This window comes from Heloderma suspectum, chromosome 1 (assembly GCF_057233095.1).
Source record: "Heloderma suspectum isolate Gila_16-S chromosome 1, 16-S_ref, whole genome shotgun sequence".
Lineage (NCBI taxonomy): Eukaryota > Metazoa > Chordata > Lepidosauria > Squamata > Helodermatidae > Heloderma > Heloderma suspectum.
Genome location: NC_139458.1, coordinates 418,410,899 through 418,431,786, shown reverse-complemented (window position 1 = coordinate 418,431,786; position 20,888 = coordinate 418,410,899). Strand labels below are relative to the sequence as shown.

General features: G+C 45.3%; 1 protein-coding gene across 1 annotated transcript in view; it reads left to right on the top strand.

The window, feature by feature from the left end:
* KCNK12 (potassium two pore domain channel subfamily K member 12) overlaps positions 1-20,633 on the top strand; it is a 62,170-nt gene extending 41,537 nt beyond the window's left edge. The window contains exon 2 of the mRNA XM_084832840.1: positions 19,669-20,633. Within this exon, the coding sequence (XP_084688966.1) occupies positions 19,669-20,564 (896 nt within the window). The 3' untranslated portion in view covers positions 20,565-20,633. The remainder of the gene's footprint in view (positions 1-19,668) is intronic.
* Positions 20,634-20,888: the final 255 nt, after the last annotated feature.

Here is a 20,888-nt window from a genome sequence, read left to right as displayed (position 1 = left end):
AATTTAAATGTATAGAGGCAAACTTAGAAAGAATAACTAAAATGTGAATAGAAATACAATACCTCTCACCATAGTGGGAAACACTGACACCGGTTGACTTGTCTGCGGTTCAGATGCTAACTTTTGATGGGCAGCTCCAAGGCCCCGTGCTCTCTCTTCTTGTGGTTCTTTATCTTTAAAATGGACTCAGACTGGACAGCCCTTCAAATTCTTGCTGGGACTATGGGAATAGGAAAGGCTTAAAACTCTCCTCCCTGCATGCAGCAATCCCAACAACAACAACACCCCCCCCCCGTGCCTGCTGATATGTATGTATGCATAAATATATTAATGATGTTTGTTCAACTGATTTGTTTAGAATCATGTCTAGTTTGTCCCTGAGTGAAATAAGAATGAATAGAGAAAAAGGGAAGGAAGGAAGGAAGGAAGGAAGGAAGGAAGGAAGGAAACATGAGAATGAAAAAGAGGAAAGAAGAACAATAGTGGAGATGCTGTGCAAAAAATGGTGGAGTATAGGAGCCTTTAACATATTATTAATATAAGGCTATGAAGACTGAAAGGAAACAGTATTCAAACAGAGCATTTCTTTTTCTCCTCTTTTTTCTCCTCTCTTTCCTTTTAACAAACAACGTAGCTCCTCATTAAGCCCCCTGTACCCAACTGCCCAGACACATGCAGAAAATGTGTCCAGCCACACATGGAAATAAATAAACAAGTTCTGATCCAGGGCAGGGCTCAAACCCGCCATCCCCCTTCCCTACCAGTGGGGACAGCCCAAAGTTGAAGTGTTGTACACTTCATACACCAGGCTCTCTTTTGAAAAGTGCTCGTAAATCTTCTCGTTCTGCTTGTGTCTGCTATAAATTCCCCTATAAATCTTCCTTTCTGTTTCCTCTCTACCTCATGAAGGCCTCTATAAATCTCACAGTGTGTCTTTGCTTCCCCGCGTGAGATGGCTCCTCTGTAGTTTTAGCTGCAGGGCCCCTTTCATTTCTCACGCTGAGCCGCAGGCGTCCATTTTACAAGCGGAACTTTGTCAAACATCAGCATTAAAGGCTATTCAAGAACTTTGTGACACCAAGACAGATCTCCAGCTGTGGGGTTAGGTCAGGTTCTTTGCCTGCAACAAGCCACAAGATAGAGATCCTGGCTTTATCCAATAAGGATTCAAGGAAGACACCCATTGACAAGCAGGACAACCTGCCAGTGCCACCAGAAAGTATTAGGAGGAGGCCGTCGAATTAACTGGTGCTTTACAAGCCTGGTTGTGGGATCCCAGAGCTGTGTTTGTGAGCGAAACACAATGGGAGGACTGAAACACTGATGGGAGTAGAAGCTGCTGGGAGAGAATCTTCTCTCAATACTAGTAAGCACCATCACACTTGAAGGCAGCAGGCTAGTTCAAGGGGTGAAGAACAGACTGCCCTCCAAGGCAGTGACACATCGGATCTAATTTTTAACAGCAGGGGGGTGGCTGGGGGCTCAGGAGGAATGGTTGAGCATTGCCACTGCTGCCCGCAGTATCCGCCGCCTGATGTCGTTGCCTCACTCTGCCTAATGGTAGGGCTGGCCTGGCAGAAAACTGTTTCAAAGGGAAAGCAACTGGCAGGGAAAGAGTTAAGCACACCCTCAGGACTGGCCCCTGCAGTAAAACAGCAAATAGTCCCTGTTGCCCACACACCCCAGGTCAAGGGGCATAGCACCCAAGGCCGACCAAGTTATTTTAGCACCTGAGGCAGAAATCCTTCAAGTGCCTCGCCATTAAAAATACAATGAAAATAAACTAGGGGTGCAATGCTATGCATGTTTAGACAGAGAAAATGCCTATAATGCTGGGTGGGGCATGCTGAGAGCTGTAGGCGGTTTAAACATACATGTATGTCGGTTTAAACATACATAGGATTGCGCCTTAAATAACCAACTATTTCCTGTGTTTGCATGACATCCGTGTTTGCAAACGCAAGCTTCTCCCTCACTAACTCACACTTTACATTTTTCAAGGCGTGCAATTTGTAAAGAAACTCCCTCCTCTGCTGGCTCATTTAACAAAAATGGCAGGTTGCCGTCTTCTTCTTCTTCTTCTTCTTCTTCTTCTTCTTCTTCTTCTTCTTCTTCTTCTTCTTCTTCTTCTTTCCCAAATCATTCATTCAAAGCCACTGCAGGAAGAGCTGTACTACCCAGCCCAGTGCAAATGACACTTGATAACTCCAGACAAACTGCCTCACATACAAGTAGAATCATAGGATAGTAGGGTTGGAAGGGGCCTACAACACCATCGAGTCCAACCCCCTGCTCAATGCAGGAATCCAAGTCAGAGCATCCCTGACAGATGGCTGTCCAGCCTTGTCTTGAATGCCCCCAGTGTGGGAGAGCCCACTACCTCCCTAGGGAATTGGTTCCATTGGCGTATTGCTCTAACAGGAAGTTTTTCCTGCTGTTCAGCCAGAATCTGGCTTCCTGTAACTTGAGCCCATTATTCCATGGCCTACATTCTGGGATGGTCGAGAAGAGATCCTGGCCTTCCTCTCTGTGACAACCTTTCAAGTACTTGAAGAGCGCTATCGTATCTCCCCTTGGTCTTCTCTTCTCAAGGCTAAACATACCCAGTTCTTTCAGTCTCTCTTCACAGGGCTTTGTTTCCAGTCCCCTGATCATCTTTGTTGCCCTCCTCTGAACCCTCTCCAGTTTGTCTGCATCCTTCTTAAAGTACGGTGCCCAGAACTGGACACAGTACTCCAGATGAGGCCTAACCAGTGCTGAGTAGAGGGGAACTAGTACTTCCCAGGATTTGGAAGCTGTACTTCTATTAATGAAGCCCAAAATAGCATTTGCCTTTTTTGCAGCCACATCACATAGTTGGCTCATATTCAGCTTGTGATCAACAACAGTTCCAAGATCCTTCTCGCTTGTAGTGTTGTTGAGCCACGTTTCCGCCATCTTGTAACTGCACATTTGGTTTCTTTTTCCTAGGTGCAGAACTTGGCATTTATAAATGTCATTCTGTTGTTTTCTGCCCAGCACTCCAGTCTATCAAGATCACTTTGAATTTTGTTCCTGTCTCCCAAAGTATTAGCTATCCCACCCAATTTTGTGTCATCTGCAAATTTGATCAGCATTCTTTGCACCTCCTCCTCCAAGTCATTAATACAAATGTTGAAGAGCACTGTTCCCTGGACTGAGCCCTGCGGTACCCCGCTTGTTACCTCTCCCCAGTTTGAGAAGATCCCACTGATAAGCACTTTTTGAGTCCGATTCTGTAGCTAACTGTGAATCCACCTGATCGTTGTTTCATCTAGCCCACTTTGAGCTTGTTTGCTCAACAGGATATCATGGGGCACTTTGTCAAAAGCTTTGCTGAAGTTAGGGATGGGAGAGAAATCCTCCACGGACCCCAGTGAGGCCGGATTCAAAAGAATCTGGCCCCCAGAGTCCGTGGAGGATCAGAAGACTTACTTCCACCTCTAGGAGGAATCCTTGCCAGCCGGATGCTCCCCGCCAGCCAGCTCCGGAGTGCCAGCGATACGGCTGCCATTGCTGTATTGCTGGCTGGGTGGATTGACTGTGGACGCGAATGGCGTCCACTACGCCATTTGCAGCCGTAAAGGCCTTAGTTTAAGGTAAATGCAGCCGTAAATTGGTGGCACTCCGGAGCCGGCTGGCAGCTCCACGGAATTGCTGCAGAGCGGAGCTGGCCGGCTAGGATTCCGGGGGGGAGGGACGGATCGCCTCCCCCCCTGCGGACACCCCCCCGCAGACCCAGAGGTAAGCCTTCCGCCCATCCCTAGCTGAAATCTAGGTATATTATGTCCACAGCATTCCCACAGTCCACAAGGGAGGTTACTTGATCAAAAAATGAGATCAGATTCATCTGGCAGGATTTGTTCTTGACAAGTAAAGTCAGGATCACTCGCAGCATCTGTTTCTGCCTCCAGAGACAAATTTGAGCACTGGTCTCATCTTCTTTAATTATTTTTTCATTTGCAACTGGAAGATGCAAGGTTCTTGGGATTATTAAGCAAGCAGTTATTCTCTCCAGTAGTTATTTAAAAAATGAAAGAAAAAGGACTGGCGTCTGGAAGGCTAATAGCAGTATGATATGAAATTCTAATGTAATATACTAATAATGTGCACATTAGCACATGATAAATTGTGCACTGCTTGCCTGCTCCTCTATTCCATGCATGGCATCCTGGACTAGCCCAGGACATTTTTCTGCCTGAGGCGATGGACAAAAAGGTACCACCCCCCACCTCTCCATTCCACATAGACAATCTGACTGGACTGGCTGTTGCACCTTACTTCACCACTGTTGGTGGGACAACACTCTCCCTTGTATCCAGGGGTAGATTAGGGGACACAGAGCAAGCTATCTTGGGGGATTCAGAGGGAACGATGAAGGGCTGTCACCAATTGGGCAGCTGATGCCTGAGGCAGCTGCCTCATGCTGTCTTATGGTAGGGCCAGCCCTGTTGATATCAAATCTACAGGTAGCTCCTATTATTGCTAAGGACTATAATTGTCACCCCTGGGAATGAATTCAGCAATCAGATTTACAGTATGGTGTTTGCCAAGAACCATTCAATAATCAAATGGTACTGGGGGGGGGGGGGGGAGAAAAGATTTCTGTAGCATAAAATCCTTTATTTCAGCTATAGTGTGGGGCACCACATCCTTCACACCAGGCCAGCACAGGAGAGAATTAAGAAAAGAGGGCAAAGGGGAAATAGAACTGTTTTACTCTTTTTTCTGAGATCTCACCATCCTTTATTTTGAAGATGCCATCAGTAAACCATTTAATATTGGGTCAGTAGCAATTTGACTACAATAATAGTGTCTTATGCCAGACTTCCTGGCTGGGAATTATGGTCATTGTAGTCCCACACAATTAGAGGGCATTAGGTTGGGCAAGGCTGACTACGCCCCCTCAAAGGAAAAGAGGGAACTGCCTTACACCGAGCCAGACCATTGGTCCAGTGTAGGCTCTACACTAGGCGGGATAGACAACCTTTTGGGCCAATGGGAACGTTTGGAACTTTGAGGAGGCACAACCATAAAATGGTTGCCATGGATGGGCGTGGCTAGTCCCAGAGGACAAGTAACCTGCCCAGAGGCATTCATGGGAAATAAAGATGGCAGCGGTTAGAGGCTCTTACTTTGCATTGAAGCAATCTCAGTCCCAGTATGAAGGTACAAAAATATTTCTAAAAGAAAAACCGGGAGGAGTAGCTTGTCCCTATGGGCACCAAGGAAGGTGCCTGGGGGGCACCATGTTGCCTACCCTTGCTGTCCACTGCTTTCCAAGGTTTCAGACAGGGCCATTCCCACTCTTACCTGGAGATATCAGGGTCTGAATGTTGGACCTTCTGCATGCAAAGCAGGTGCTCTATCACTGAGCTATGCTGCCTCCCCAAAGATAAGAAGAGCCCCGCTTGATCAGATCAAAGGTCCAGTACATTGCTTTACACACAGGCTAGTCAGATGCATCCGGGAAGCCCACCAGCAGGGCATGATGACAATATCTCTCCCCCCAGTCCCCCGCCCACCCCCTGGCCAGCCACTGGTATAAAGAGATAAACTTCCCCTGATCATAGAGGCTCCATTCAGCTTTCCTGGTTAATAGTAATTGATAGACAATTGCCATGAATTTGTTTAAGCCCCTTTCCAAGAAATCCAAGCCATTCAGTCCAGTGGGTCACAAGTTGTTCAGGCCTGAGCTGTATTTGCTGTATCTGTTTTCCATAGCGTGGCCGTTGTTTTGATTGTTTCTCCTGGGGTTTTGTGGGCTATTTCTGTCATGCGCTACCATTTCTGCTTTCCGAGGATAATCCCCCTCTGGTTTGATCTCACAAGCTCTGCAAACCTTGTCTTACATCCCCCAGGAGTCAGCAACATCATCTGGGGAGGTCAAGAAAACCAATCAGAATAAAAAAGAAATTATGGAGAAAATAGCTCCACTTTTTCAGAGCAGTAAAAGCAAGACGATTCTAACAGCGTTAGTCTAACTTCCAAAGAGGTAATGTTGGCGCGTTTGGTTGTTATGGAGATATTATGTTTACTTTGCTGTTATTGTAGAAAGAGCATGAAAGAGAACAGTGATTGCCTATAAAATCAGGAACTAGACACAGGGTGAAGTTCTGCAGATGGGCACTGAGGCAAACAGCATACTTACTGTTAAGATCCATCTGTTAACTGGGGGCAGTTGTAATTTAATAGTTGGAGGAGTTTACACAACTTCAGGCCAATATTTCTCTTTCTAAAAGATCCTACCCATAGCATGGCACACTCTTCCACTGCCTGATCACAGGGATAATTAATCCACAAACAAACTGTATAGCTGTGAACCTTTTAACGAATATTTAGATTCCCGATTGCCTTCTTCTTTCTCTTGGATTTAAATGGGTTTAAACAACCTGGCCCAGGGCATAGTCTGAAGGCACATGAGCCAGCCACCTTGCTGAAGCTCAGCAGGTTTGGGTCTGGTCAGTGCTTGGAGGAGAGACTACCTGGGAACCACATGTAGCCACCTTGAGTTCCATGATGGAAGAAAGGTGGGATATAAATGTAATAAGTAAATAAAATAAATAATAATCCATGCACTTTGCCAGGGGATGGTTACACTTAAGGGGGCTATTGATCACGTGCACAATCCACATGGTTTTGCATGATATACATCCCTGCAGGATTCTAGGGAGGCAGTTCCTACAGCTTTCAGCTGCAGCAACCACCTCTAACTCCGCTGCCAAGGACATGGGCACAGATCCTCCAATCTGAGGTCAGACTGAGCAAAAAATACTCCCCCATTTTCCCCTTTCTCTGATCCTCTTCAGTCTCTCCTGCCAAGAAGGGAAGGTAATATCACCTCAGCTAAGAAACTTTGGCCAGGAGGAAAATATTTGGGGGGGCTCACCTCACATGCCCCAGCATCAGCTCTGTAAATAAATAAAAAAAATCTGTTGCATGCAGCCACAGTAAAATAAATGAAAAATAAATAAACAAACAAATAAATAATTCCTGCATCCAGCCAAACTCTCAGCAACGGAACCAATGACCTAGGGAGGTGGTGGGCCCTCCCACACTGGAGACATTCAAGACAAGGCTGGACAGCCATCTGTCAGGGATGCTCTGACTTGGACTCCTGCATTGAGCAAGGGGTTGGACTCGATGGTCTTGTGGGCCCCTTCCAACCCTACTATTCTACGATTCTATGATTCAACAAACTCCAGTGTTTTGATTTGGGGGGGGGGGGTTTGGGGGTGAGAGTACCATGTGTTAGCTGCATGAACATGTAGCTTAGGGAGATTAAAAGGTGCCAGTTAGGGAGAGAACTTAGGGATGTCCCATCATGCTTGGTAGGTGGTCATCTATCGCCCTACAATGAACATAAAAAGCCGCCTTGCACTGATTCAGGCCCTTGCTCCATCTTACCCTTTATTTATTTATTTATTTATGTGTTACATTTCTATGCCACCCAATAGCTGAAACTCTTTGGGCAGTTCACAACAACTAAAACCATAAAATACTAGATGATAAAATACAATATACAAACTTATAACTACAGTATAAAAAAATCAAATAGAAGCTAGCAGCAGTGCAAAGTTTTAAAATACAGTACCAGATTTAAAACAGAAACTGACAAAACTTATTTAGATCCATTCCAATCAGGTTTCAGGCCTGGTTATGAGATGGAAACAGCCTTGGCCGCCCTGGTTGATGACTTACGCCAGGGAATGGATGGGCGAAGTGCTACCCTGTTGGTCCTTCTGGATCTCTCAGCAGCTTTCGATACCATTGACCATGGTATCCTTCTGGATCATTGATCTGGATTGGGTTCGGGAGGCACAGTTTTAAAGTGGTTCCAGTCCTTTCTGGAGGAGCGGTGTCAGAAGGTGGTGCTGGGGGACTTCTGATCCACCCCACGGCCATTAGCCTGCGGGGTGCTGCAAGATTCTATCTTGTCCCCCATGCTTTTTAACATCTACATGAAAATGCTGGGGGAAGTCATCAGGAGGTTTGGGCTGAAATGTCATCAGTATGCGGATGATACTCAGCTTTACCTCTCGTTTCCATCTGCACATCCCAGGGAGGCTGTGGAACTCTTAAACCAGTGTCTGGAGGCTGTTTTGGGATGGATGAGGGTGAACAAGCTGAAACTTAATCTAGACAAGACGGAGGTACTGTGGGTTGGGAAACCAACTACTTTGGATGGAGGTTTACAACTGGCCTTAGATGGGGTTGCACTCCCCCTGAAAGGCCAAGTGTGCAGTTTGGGAGCCCTCCTGGACTCTGAGCTAACTGGGGAAGCCCATGTGGCTATGGTGTCCAGGAGTACTTTTTCCCACCTTAGGCTGGTACAACAACTGCGGCCCTATCTGGAGAGGACGGACCTTGCCTCAGTTATCCACGTACTAGTCACATCCAGGCTGGATTACTGTAATGTGCTATACGTGGGGCTACCTTTGAAGATGGTTCAGAAACTCCAGCTTGTGCAGAATGCGGCCGCCCGAGTATTGGTGGGGGCAAGGCGGTTCAATCATATAAGGCCTATACTGTGCCAGCTGCACTGGTTACCAGTGCGTTTCTGAGCCCAATTCAAAGTGTTGGTTTTGACCTTTAAAGCCTTAAACGGTTTGGGACCAAGTTACTTGAAGGACTGCCTACACCCATATCAGCCTGCCTGCACTTTAAGATCAGAAAGAGAGGCCCTTCTCATTTGCCCACCCATGAGAGCAGTCAGGTGCTCTCATGTGAACACACATGAGAGGGCCTTCTCTACAGTGGCCCCTCACCTTTGGAACAAGCTGCCATTGGAGGTCCCCCATGCTCCGTCATTGCAGACTTTAAAGAAGGCCTTGAAAACGTATTATTTTACCTTGGCCTTCTATTGATATGACTGCTACTGTTACTGCTGTTAACATCATTGTTGGTTTTATTGTTGGTTTTAATTGTTGGCTTTTATTGTTTTTATGTTTTTAACACTTTTAATATTTTAACTGTTTTTATGTATTTTGTTGTTGTAAGCCACTTTGGGAAGGCTTCTGCCCTGAAAGGCGGCCAAGAAATATTTTAAACAAACAAACAAACAAACAAATAAATAAATAAATACTAAAATGCCTGGGGAAATCAAAAGGTCCTCACCTGGCACCAGAAAAAGCACAACATGGGCACCAGGCAAGCCTGTCTGGGAAGCTCATTCCACAACCAGGGTGCCATAGCAGAAAAGGCCCTCTTCTTGGTAGCCACCCACTTCATTTCCTCTGGCAGAGGCTCCCAGAGAAAGACCACTGAAGATGATCTTAGGAGGAGGAGAGAGTCCTTCAGGTAACCTGGCTCCATCTATCTCTAGCTGAGATCTTTCTCATCCTGCTACTTGTTCCATTCTGGAGAATTGAACCTGGGACCTTCTGCATGCAAAGCATGTGCTCTGGCAGTTCCCCATTCGTGAAAGAGCCTGGAGATTAAGAACTTGCAAATGCAAGCAGAATGTCAAGAACTGCAACCAAAGGGGCACTGCTGATGCACAAAGTCTTTGTCTAAGGCAGAAAGGTAGAACATTTTTAATGCAATCAAAATTGATGCAGAATGTGGCAGGCATGAAAAGCAACAATTTAACGAAGGGTCATAGCATGATGATGGCAGACAGTGAGAGAATGATAATCTTAAACAGAGTTCTGAAGGGTTAACTTCTACACGTTACATGCAAACCTGTGTGACTTAGTGTTGTTGTTTTTTTTATGAAAAGCCTGGGGGCCATCTACATGGCACCGCTTTCACCCTTCACTCAGTCGCAACTGCACAGCATTGCAGCTGCGAAGTAGCTTCTGCTGCAATACACGCATGATTTACTGTGGGCTTCCCCAACAGGAAAATCCTCTGTGCCTTTTTTTTTACCATTATATTTTAATGCACAGCTGTGCAGTGGGCGCAACGCTTCGGGTTTTAGTGGCTGTTTTGTATTTTAGGGGTTCTGTTGTGTCTGTCCATTCCTCGTTAGGTAAAATATGGGTGATCTGCTCCTTCATTCCAATGCCAACTGTTTGGCAGTTCCCCAGCCCAAGACTCTCGTGATGGTTCGCACTCACCAAGGCGTGAGAGGTACGTGCCTACCCATCTCTCCAAAATGGTGGCTGGAGTGACATTGGTCCTGGACCTTCTGCACCCCCAAGGCCCCCCCGGCCCTTGGCCACTGACTCCAAAGCAGCCATTGCGAAGATACGAAGCTGTGTAAGTGTGCAAAAGTGTGATTAAATAATTGAAAATGCCTCTTGGTGCCTCTGTAACTGCACAGCTGCGAAGGAACAGGGGGAGTGACAGGGCGTCACAGAGTAACGCAAGCACCAGGCATGCCTACAACATGCCCACCACAAAATGTGAAGTCGGTTTGGGGAAGGGACATACGGCTGGCAACGGCGGGAAACCTGCAGCAACCAAAAAACATTGCAACAAAATGCCTCTTTGGAAATCCACATTTTCCAGGAGAAAACCACGGATGGCTGCAAAGTGGTGACTACATCGTATGTCCCGAAGGACTTCGACTCACAGCCATCCTGGAGTAAAAGGCTTGTGTAGATGGGGCCCTGATCTCAGAAGCTATCAGAGAGCTTTTATGACATCTCAGCCATGCCAATGACAAGCACCTAATAACAACACTACTCCAGACTGCATTTTTAGAATCCTCCTTGCATCCTATTAGGAAGCACAAACAAACAAGGGACCATAGCATGCCTCATCTGTGCATTCCTATGACGATTACAGCTAGGTTAGAGTTTTAGGGAACCTTGATTAGGGAAAATTGATCAGGATCTGACTATAAAATCCTTGTAATTCACCAGACTCTAGCAAAAAGACACTCTTGCTGTGACAGCTTAAGCATTTTCTTACCTTCCCATTTGAGGGGAATGCCTCAGGGACTTCTTGCCTCCCCTACCATAATAGGGCTCCTTCAGCATGTTGATATATCCTGTCACTGATTAAACTGAACACAGACAAATGTAGAACACAGTGAGAAAATGAACTGGACACATCAATATTCCCGCCTAATTGGAAAGGTATTTCACTAGCCATCAAACAATCCAGAGTAGATATTAAGAAGATGACAGCTAATTATATGAAAATTATTCCAGTGGATTTATTGGTCCCCACACAGACTATATCAAAGGGGCCTGAAAGTGACCAGCACCTCTTGGAGATCTGATAAAGATGTGAACATGTTCATTCATATGTTTTGGTGTGTCCAGCAGAAATTTTACTGCTGTGCCTGGAAGGTTGCAGGTATTTAAACAGGATTGTGGGCAACTCACTCACCTTACAGTCTTTACATATGAGACTAGGATTTGTTCTGAGAACTTGGAATCTACAGAAAGATAATGTTGTTCTTCTCAGTAGGAGAGAGCAAATTCCTTCAGTACAAGTTCTGTAATTGTTCTGAGAATCCAACATCCCTTCAGCTCTGCTCAAGTAGCATTCCAGTCAGATATTTGGATTCTGAAATGTCAGTGGCACAACTGATTCTTCACATACGCTATTCCTGAATTTGTATTTTAAAAGCATGACAAATACAATCATTCCCTTACAAAAAAAAATAGTTGCACCATTTCATAAAAATAAAAGTATTTTGCTCCCTGAAAGGACACTGCTCGAATTTTAGATGCCAGGATAAATTTGCTGGACTGCCAGGGAGAGAAAAGGAGGCGTCAGATGACTCCTCTCTTTCTTTCCCAGCATTCAAAATTCCAGAAATATATGAAAAGAATGATGGGTTCTGAAGGCTTGTGTTCTGCTCTGGAAAAATCATTTTCCATAAAACAGAAATCCAGAGCAGAATCCATCAGGGAGGAGTTCCAGAAGCACCACCTCTTATATGTTGCTGTTATTAAAAAGGCTGCTATTACAAATTTGGAAGGATGTATCTGTCACCAAAGCTCAACTCTTAGGTTGAAGAAATCTGGGAACTGGTTATTTCTGAAACAAACAAACAAAAGAAAAGTAATCTACATCCACAGAATGAAGTCAGATACGAACCTTTCCATGTGGATTAAAAATGGTGAAATGGTTCATAACAATCATCTTATTGTTATTATTGCTCACAACCTATAAAAATAGATATTTGAGAATAAACACTAAAAAATTGGCAGAGCTACCCATGACTCATTGTTAGTTTAATTTCCTGAGCCCTCCCTCCCTCCATCATCACCACCACCATCATAATTATTTCTTCTTCTCCTCTTCTTCTTCCTTGTGCTTCTCTTTCTTCTATTCTTTCCCTTAATTATTTCCCAATGTCTCCTCTCCGGTCTTTTTCTACTCTTCGTTTTTTTCTCCCAGAGGTTTTTCGCCCTTCCCTATTTGTAGTGTTGTTCATTTCTTTGTTCAACCATTAAAACCCCCTGAATATAATATTAATTACCCCCCAAAATGAAAAACTGCTTTGGAAGGACTGCATTTAGAGTTGAGAAGAAGCAGACAGGCCAAGGATGCTTGATCCTTTCCCTACCTGCCAGTTTTCTCCACTTGAAATCCCTCCCCAGGCAGCTTTTCCCTCTCCCCATAGTGTCCCAAAGCATATTTGTGAATGATTATAATAAACTATATTAATATGGAAGCCATGCCCAATTTCTCAGTCCAAATGTTCACTCTAAGCCTCCAAATTCTCTTATTATTTATCTGATTCCTGGAGGCTATGTACCAATTAGTGTTAATCCACTGCACTATTGTTCTAACAACAGGCCTGCCAACAGGTCTGCTTTGCCCATGCTTATAAATTGCTCATGTTGTCACAGCCTGTTTGCTGTTTCTAAAATGAGTCAATGAGTAGTGCCTAATTCTACAGAGGTCAAATTGATTTTCCTTGGGAGCCCCCAGGGCCAATTCAGAAATGCCAAAGAGGCTTGTGACTGCACCTACAGACAGCTGGGAAAAGAACATGTATCCCTCCCCATGGGTATAAAAAAAATATCTACCTAGTAGTAGAAACCTGGCATGTCAGCAGGAAAAAAATGCAAGGCTTCAATGTATTTCCTGAGTGTGCTAGCAATTCATTCCACAGGAATTGCTTGGCTTGCTGGCTTGTATTATCTGGGGTTATTTATTTGCACTGTAAGTATATACTTCCAGATTGTGGAACTGGATGGTTTGTGTCGTATTACAAATCTGTAATTTGATGGGGGTGCTAAGAGTTCTCAGCTGGGGATCCCCATCCCCACTCAAAGGAACATAGGAAGTCGCCTTATACCCAGCCAGACCATTGGTCCAATGCGGACTTTACACCAGCGGTGGGCAATTGCAGCAGGTTCAGGCAGTGGAGGCTGGTGGCTCTGAGGTCAGTGGGGCAGTGAATCCATGCCAGGTTTCAGTCAGAACCAGCCAGAACTCTAAAGGAGCTGACAGCCTCCACTGGGTTCTGTGGAAGCCATTTTTGCCCCCAGACACCTCCCACAGGCTGCACTTTGTGGGGCATTCCCCCCCCCCGAGAAATATCTGCTCCATAGTGCTCAAAGGGTTAAATTTAACTCATTTTCAAGCTAAATCTGACCCTCTTAGCACTCCATACGGAATGCTAAAGTGGTCAAATTTAGCTTCAGGACAAGTAAATTTGACCCTTTTAGCACTCCATAGTGCTAAAAGCACCATATTTTTCACTGCCTCCAAATTTGGTGGGGGCCGTGCTGGGGGGGGCAGAGGGGGCCATATGCAGCCCGTGGGCTGTGTGTTACCCATCCCTGGTTCTCCAGGATTTCAGATGGGGTTTTTTTCAAACCTTGCCTAGAGATGCCAGGGATTGAACCTGGAACCTTCTGCATGCAAAGCTGTTGCTCTACCACTGAGCTACAGCCCTTCGCATTAGGTTCCTATAGGGAAATGGAATTGCTATTGAATCAGCTGACAACCCATGACCAGGGATACTGGAGAAATCCACTGAAGACTCAAATGAGGACAGATTCCAAAGAATCCGACCTCCAGAGTCCGCAGCAGACCAGCCGCACTCACCTCCACGTCCGCAAGAGTTCCCACGGAGTGGCTCTCCAGCTTTCTAAAAAACACGATACGCTAATGGCGGCTGCCATTAACTTATAACAGGAAAATTACAGCCATAAATGACATATTGTACGCCATTTGTGTCCGTAAAGCACTTACTTTCACATAAATACAGCTGTAAGCAGCTGCAATTTATGTAAAAGTAAGTTCTTTGCAGCCGCAAATGGCGTAAAATACTCCATTTATGGCTGTAATTTTCCCGCAATGTAATTTTCCCGCATCTGCCATTATCTTTTAGAAATCTGGAAAGCCACTCCTCCAAGTCTGGCAGATGTGGCAGGGCTCTGGAGAAATCCATGGAGCCCCAGGTGGCCCATATTGCCCCGCGGTGGACCCCCCTCTGGACCAGACATTGGGGGATTCACCCATCCCTACCCATGACAACACTGTGTATCCCTGGGGCCACGCAACAATAGTGTGGACAAAATCATGTTATCACACCCATCCCATGTGGTTCTTCTTTTCATGCATCAGAAGTGGCTCCTGTGTCACTAGGATAATGTATGAACTGGTTGTCTGAAAACACAAAGTACCCACTAAAAGCTTACCATGAGGTATCTGTCACTGTGTGGCATCCAGTAATTTGTAATCTCTAGCCACATGGAAAACCCAGGTTACTGCTCTCCTCACATCCCCAAACTGACAAGGATCTGAGATGGAGAATAACACTTGCCTTGTTATGTGGTGAGAGGCAAACACGCCACTGCCACTCTTTGTGGCTACAGCGGCCTTGCGCTAAGCTCTTAATCTGCTTCGCTTTAGTTTACAATTGTCTATTTGCATTGCTTGAGATCCAGCTTTGGGTATAAGGCTGTTTTGGAAGACTTGCCCTGTGATTTACTAGTGAAGGATCTGAGAGCATAATTGGCAATGTCCTATTTTTTAGAAATGTCCTTGAATTGTTTAGACACCACAGAAAAGAACTTGATTGCTGTGGAGGTCAAACAAGGGTGTAATTTCCCCCCCTGCGAGAGCTCTAAATCTCTACAGCTGTCTGACTCCCCGGTAGTGTATTATCATACTTTAGCCTCCTCAATCTGGAGGGTTGCTGCACGTTTTGATTCATCCATCACCAGTCCGCTATTAAAGACTTCCCGCTCCCCCCTGCAACAGTCACACACTAGCAAATAAGCCCTTGAATTAAGCTTTTGGATTGTCACTGAGTAAAGTATGTGCAAAGTTGCCGGATACACATTTCAATTGGAAGAGATGCTGCAGAGCTGGGTGTCTGTTCCATGGAGTTCTAAACAGTACCATAGAGTTCCAAAATGCAGGACTATCCTTCAGTGCAAAGGACATCTCTTAAAATGGAGGTCAGCTGAAAACTCTATGGCGTCTGTGATGAAACAGAGGCTTCTGGGATGTCTCTCCATTCTAATGCTTAAAAGTCTGGATTCTACCAGCTACCTCAAACATGGCACTTCACATATTATCGGTTTGGGCCTCTGAAGTTCTGTTCCTTGAGCAAGCTGGATGGAACCATCCAGCGAACTGGATATTAGGCTGCCAACTGGTGCTGAGCAGAAAGGGGGCACGGTTAAGATAAGTTTCATCGGAACTGAAAGATGTACACCTCTTTCAAAAGGGTCGAGAAACTGTTCAGTTCTTAGACTGATCCCTGACTGGCTAGGACTGCCAGTTACGTGGCCTGTACAGGAAGCATTGCCCTCACTCTGATGGATTTGCTTTGAAAGAAGATATGAGACAACATGATTGGGCTAAAAGTTCACAGCTTTATTAAATAACAACAAAGAAAGCAATCTTATGGCCCTTAGAGTCTGGGGGTCATAGGAGACTTTGGATTCATGGATCCAAGGTTGGAGACAGTGCTCCAACCTCGGACCCAGAAGTCCAAGCTTCCCACCCTCTCCCCAGCCCCTTGCAGCTGGATTGAAATGGGGTGTGCCAGTGGGTGGGGTGTGCCAGTGGGGGGGGTGGGAAGGGGACTGGGGAAGCAGAGATATGAGCTACCTCCAGCCTCCTTCCCTTCCCTCCCCCTCCACGACACCTCAGCTAGACAGCCAAAACTGCCTGTCTAGCTAAACTGCAGAGTGGGGGGAGTGTGGAGGTGAAGAGCGCCTCCATGCTCCTCCCACTCTGCATAGGATCCCCATCAGCCTCCAGTTTCGGAGGCTGACAGGAATCCCAATAGGATTGTGCCCTTTGGATCTGCAACAAGAACCACCAAGGCCAAGTGTGGGCTCCAGTTCCCTGTTCTGTCTCTGTTGTGGTGAGGACTTAGCATTGTTGGGTGCTGGTGAGGACTAGAATAGGGTTCCACTGTGGACCAGGTCTTTACCAAGGTTTCTCTGCAAGTCAGGTTTGTCAGGGAGGCAGGAACAGGAATAGAACAGCACCACAAAAAGCTTTGAGTGGTGTTGGGGCTGGAAGCCAGACAAGCTTATCTGCATTCTGCTCCAACAAGCAGCAGGTGGTGACTGAGCCTTAAGCAGGGGCTTGGCTGCCTTTAGCCTGATTTGCCCCACCTCCATACTGTCTTTGGCCTTTGAAAGGCCTTTTCTCTTAGAAGTACCTGGTCTCTTTTAGCAGGCATTAGGCTGTGGTGATGCAGAGGTGGCTCTGGTGTGGTGGTGCCTTCATGGCTGAAGTCCTCAGAGCCTGAGGACAGCAATATAACCTTCTCTAGATGCTGGAAGAGGTAGTCCCTGGGGTCTTCCTGGAGAACTGGGTCATGAGGAGGTTGAAGCCTCATCACACCTTTCTGTAACTGACTCCTCTCCCTGAACAGTTAACTTAGGAGCTGCTTCTTCTGAAGATGAAGGATCAGGATTCTCTGAGGGTGAGGATGAGGGGTCCATGACATTTCCTAAGCAAGTTTGCTGGAGAGACACCTATTGGGCAATTCTACCCTGGCTCTAGGCAGCATGTCCAATATCTACCAGATCTGTGCCTTTCATTTCCTGCCCACCATGAAGGCAGCTGAGGGGTCTTTAAATGCTCCACCCCACCCTCACTGGCCAGCATTCACTGGGGCAAAGCTTTGTAGGCCCAAGGGTGGCCTCCTCCCCTCATGTCAGCCAGCAATGAAGTATAGTCTGGCCCTCACCCTCCAATGCTTCAGGGTGTTCACGAGGTTAAATTAACTGTGCCGCTTGAGTGTCCTTCATTACCTGCCATGTAAAAGCTGATCAGCCAAATCAGTTGTAGCCCCTGAGTGTTGAAGCAGTAAGGAGTAAGCCCAAAAAGGGCACATCTTTTGTATGCTGCCTTCATATTGTAAGATGAAGGGCAGTATAGAAATATTTTCACTAAATAAATAAATAACTCCAAAGCTAATCAGTGGATCCCCCCCCCCCCCGCTCCAAATCCTACTCAGCCCCTTTATGGGCAATTAGCTAATCCCCAACTATGGCACAGAGCTCGTGAACCACCTCCCCACTGACCTGACCCACATCATGTGGACCCCAGGAAGAATGGCCCATGTTTCCCACCCAATGGGGGTGGGGCATGGCGAAATCACCTCAGCTACAATGCTGGGGGAGGGGCTTTTGTGAAATCAAGTATCTCTTTAAAGATGTATAAACATTTTGGATGATCAGTGGACATATAATTGGAGCATCTCTTGGGAAGAGTGCACAGGTTTGCCAAAATTCTGAGAGGAGTGGGAGAATAAGGTGGGAGGTGTACATTGATTTTATTCATTATTCACTGGCGCCATTTTGCATGGTAGCTGTTTTGTACTTCCTCTTTAAGAGGCAAGCCCAGAAGGAATATAAGGGGATGCTTTCACCTTGGGGCAGAAGCCAGTAGGAATAGTTGGGCCTGCATAACCTCCTGAATGGCTAGGATAATTCTGTATGACTGCTATTATATATTAGTGAACTGACAGTTGCTCAGTAAAGTTTTTTATGCTCCTCTTACAAGTCAATGAAGGTTGCTCTCTGTTTCTGTAAATTATAATAAATAACTGTTGAGTTTGAAGACATTTGGTGTATGCTGGTGTTTCTCATACACAAAAGTTGCTATATTGATAAAATCTTTTTGCCTATTTCCACACACTTTGTTTGTTTGTGTGTGATGTAATGTAGGTAGGGCTGCAACCTTCAATTGTGGATTAATTCCATTAAAAATATTGATTGGTTACCCCAGTAACAGAGCAGCAGATTTAAACTGTATATCCCTTCTACTGTATTTACTGTAAGTATTGCCACCATGGGTGGCAGCATCTTCTCAGAAGAGGTACCCTCCTTCTCCCTCAGATGGAAGGAATACCTCTTTTGCCTTCTCTAAGGGATGAATGCACAATAAAATATCAAAGAATTATTATTTTCTTCAGATGTATTATTTTATTCATATGTGTGCTGATTTCATTCATTCATAAGTTAAAACTGATTGACTAAGATTTCTGTAGTTAACTGAGAGCCCTAGGTGGAAAGGAGGGTTGTAGGATATGTTAGTACACAAGTAAAAATGCGTTGAGAAGGTTTGACTCTTAAATCTGCTCTAAAAATTGAGAGCCAGTGTGGTGTAGTGGCGAGAGTGTTGGACTGGGAGCCAAGAGATCCGGGTTCTAGCACCCACTCGGCCATGGAAGCTTACTGGGTGACTTTGGGCCAGTCATAGACTCTCAGCCCAACCTATTATTATTATTATTATTATTATTATTAAATTTATTAATCGCCCATCTGGCTGGTCACCCAGCCACTCTGGGCGATGTACAACATACAATAAAAACAGTTTAAAACAATAAAATTCTACAATAAAAACATTTTCTAAAATACCCTAACCCACCCCAAATGCCTGCCTGAACAACAGCGTTTTTAATGCACGACGGAAGCTCATTAAAGAGGGGGCATGACGGAGTTCCCTAGGGAGGGAGTTCCACAGAGTGGGGGCCACCACAGAAAAGGCCCTCTCCCTCGTCCCCACCAGTCTAGCTGTCCTGGCTGATGGGACAGAGAGAAGGCCATCTGAGGCTGATCTTGTTAAGTGGCCTGTCTGGTGCCACAGGGTTGTTGTTCTGAGGATAAAATGGCAAGGAGGAGGATAATGTATGCCACCTTGGGTTCCCTAAGGAGGAAAAAAGGTGGGATATAAATGTAATAAATAAATAAATAATTTTCAATGAATAAAATATATTTATTTATTTGTCTCAAGTGGCCTGCCTCAGAGGGTGGGGGGGGGGGGTTTCATTAAAGGACAGCAAGTTGTCCTTTGTTTCATCTGTGCTTATAATTTCATCACTGGAGAGGGAATGAAATTTTCAGCCTCAAACATCAACATGTCTTGGGCTGTCTCTGTTTATAAAAGCTTCATTATCTCTTTGTAGGGATGGATGAATCTGTCAGTTCTGGTTTCTCACTTTGATAATTTTTGTAAAAGTTTGCATGACAATTCATAAGCATTTGGGGGGACGCGTCTCTGAATACATTCATTTTGGATGTATTGTTGACTAATATACAAAAGATTTTGCAAGCGATTTTCCTACTATACACATTTTTGTATGCATTTCCTTTAATTAGAAAACTCCATTGCAAAATTCAGAGAAGCGTGAATTTAGAAGGATAACTGAGCTTCAGGTGGAATAGTGGTTTGAATCTGCAAAATTAGGTATATTCGCATTGGAATGTGAGTTGAACTAATTTCTCCCCCATCCCTATTTCTTTGCCTCTCCAGGTTTTGGGATGTCCACACCGGCAACAGTTGCTGGTAAAGGCTTCCTTATTGTTTACGGCCTCTTCGGGTGTGCTGGAACCATCCTCTTCTTCAATCTCTTCCTGGAGCGAATCATCTCACTTCTGGCTTTGGTCATGAAGGCTTGCCATGAGCGGCAGCTGCGGAGAAGCGGCCTTCTACCTCCAACATGCCGAAGGGGCTCAGCCATGTCCGACGCTGACAGCCTGATTGGGTGGAAGCCATCAGTTTATCACGTGATGCTGATTCTGGGAATCTTTGCCATTACTCTTTCTTGCTGTGCCTCAGCCATGTACACAGCCGTGGAAGGGTGGAATTACATTGACTCCTTGTACTATTGTTTTGTCACCTTCAGCACCATCGGATTTGGCGATCTGGTGAGCAGTCAAAATGCCGTCTACCAAAATCAGGGATTATACAGATTTGGGAACTTCATGTTTATATTAATGGGGGTATGCTGCATATACTCTCTTTTTAACGTCATCTCGATTGTAATCAAGCAGGTTTTAAACTGGATGCTAAGAAAGTTCCGATGTAGATGTTGTCCAGATTGCAGTAAGCCAACCACTCGCCTTGGGCGGCGCAATGCCATCACTCCGGGATCTCGCTTCCGCCGGCACAACTTCTCTGTGGAAACAGATGGACAGTATGACAGTGATACAGACGGGAGACGGCTTTCGGGTGAAATGATCTCCATGAGGGATCTTACAGCCTCCAACAAAGTCTCTCTGGCACTTTTGCAAAAGCAGTTATCCGAGACGGCCAATGGTTACCCTCGGAATGTCTGCATTAATACTAGACAGAATGGCTTTTCGGGGGGAGTTGGCGCTCTAGCTATCATGAACAATAGACTGGCAGAGACAAGCGATTCTAGGTAGAAATTTTGAAATTATCTTCTATAAAAGGAAGACATTTTCTTATTTTTTATTTAATAAAACAATATTTTAAACATCATTAAGGTTATCTCAAGGGCATGTTTCTGGGAAGTTTTACATGTTGTTTTTAAATGCTGATTGTTTAAGAGAGTTTTTAAAAAGCCTTTCTTAGGGATGCAATAGTATTTATCCCCTTAAGTTTTTGATTCTTTCACAGATACAGTCAGGAGCAGCAACTTCAGTGGGCAAATTAAGCAGTTCACTAGTAGGAACCACTGACCACAGCTGTGGAGCATTCTAGGGGAAAGGAGAATTCTACCCTTACTG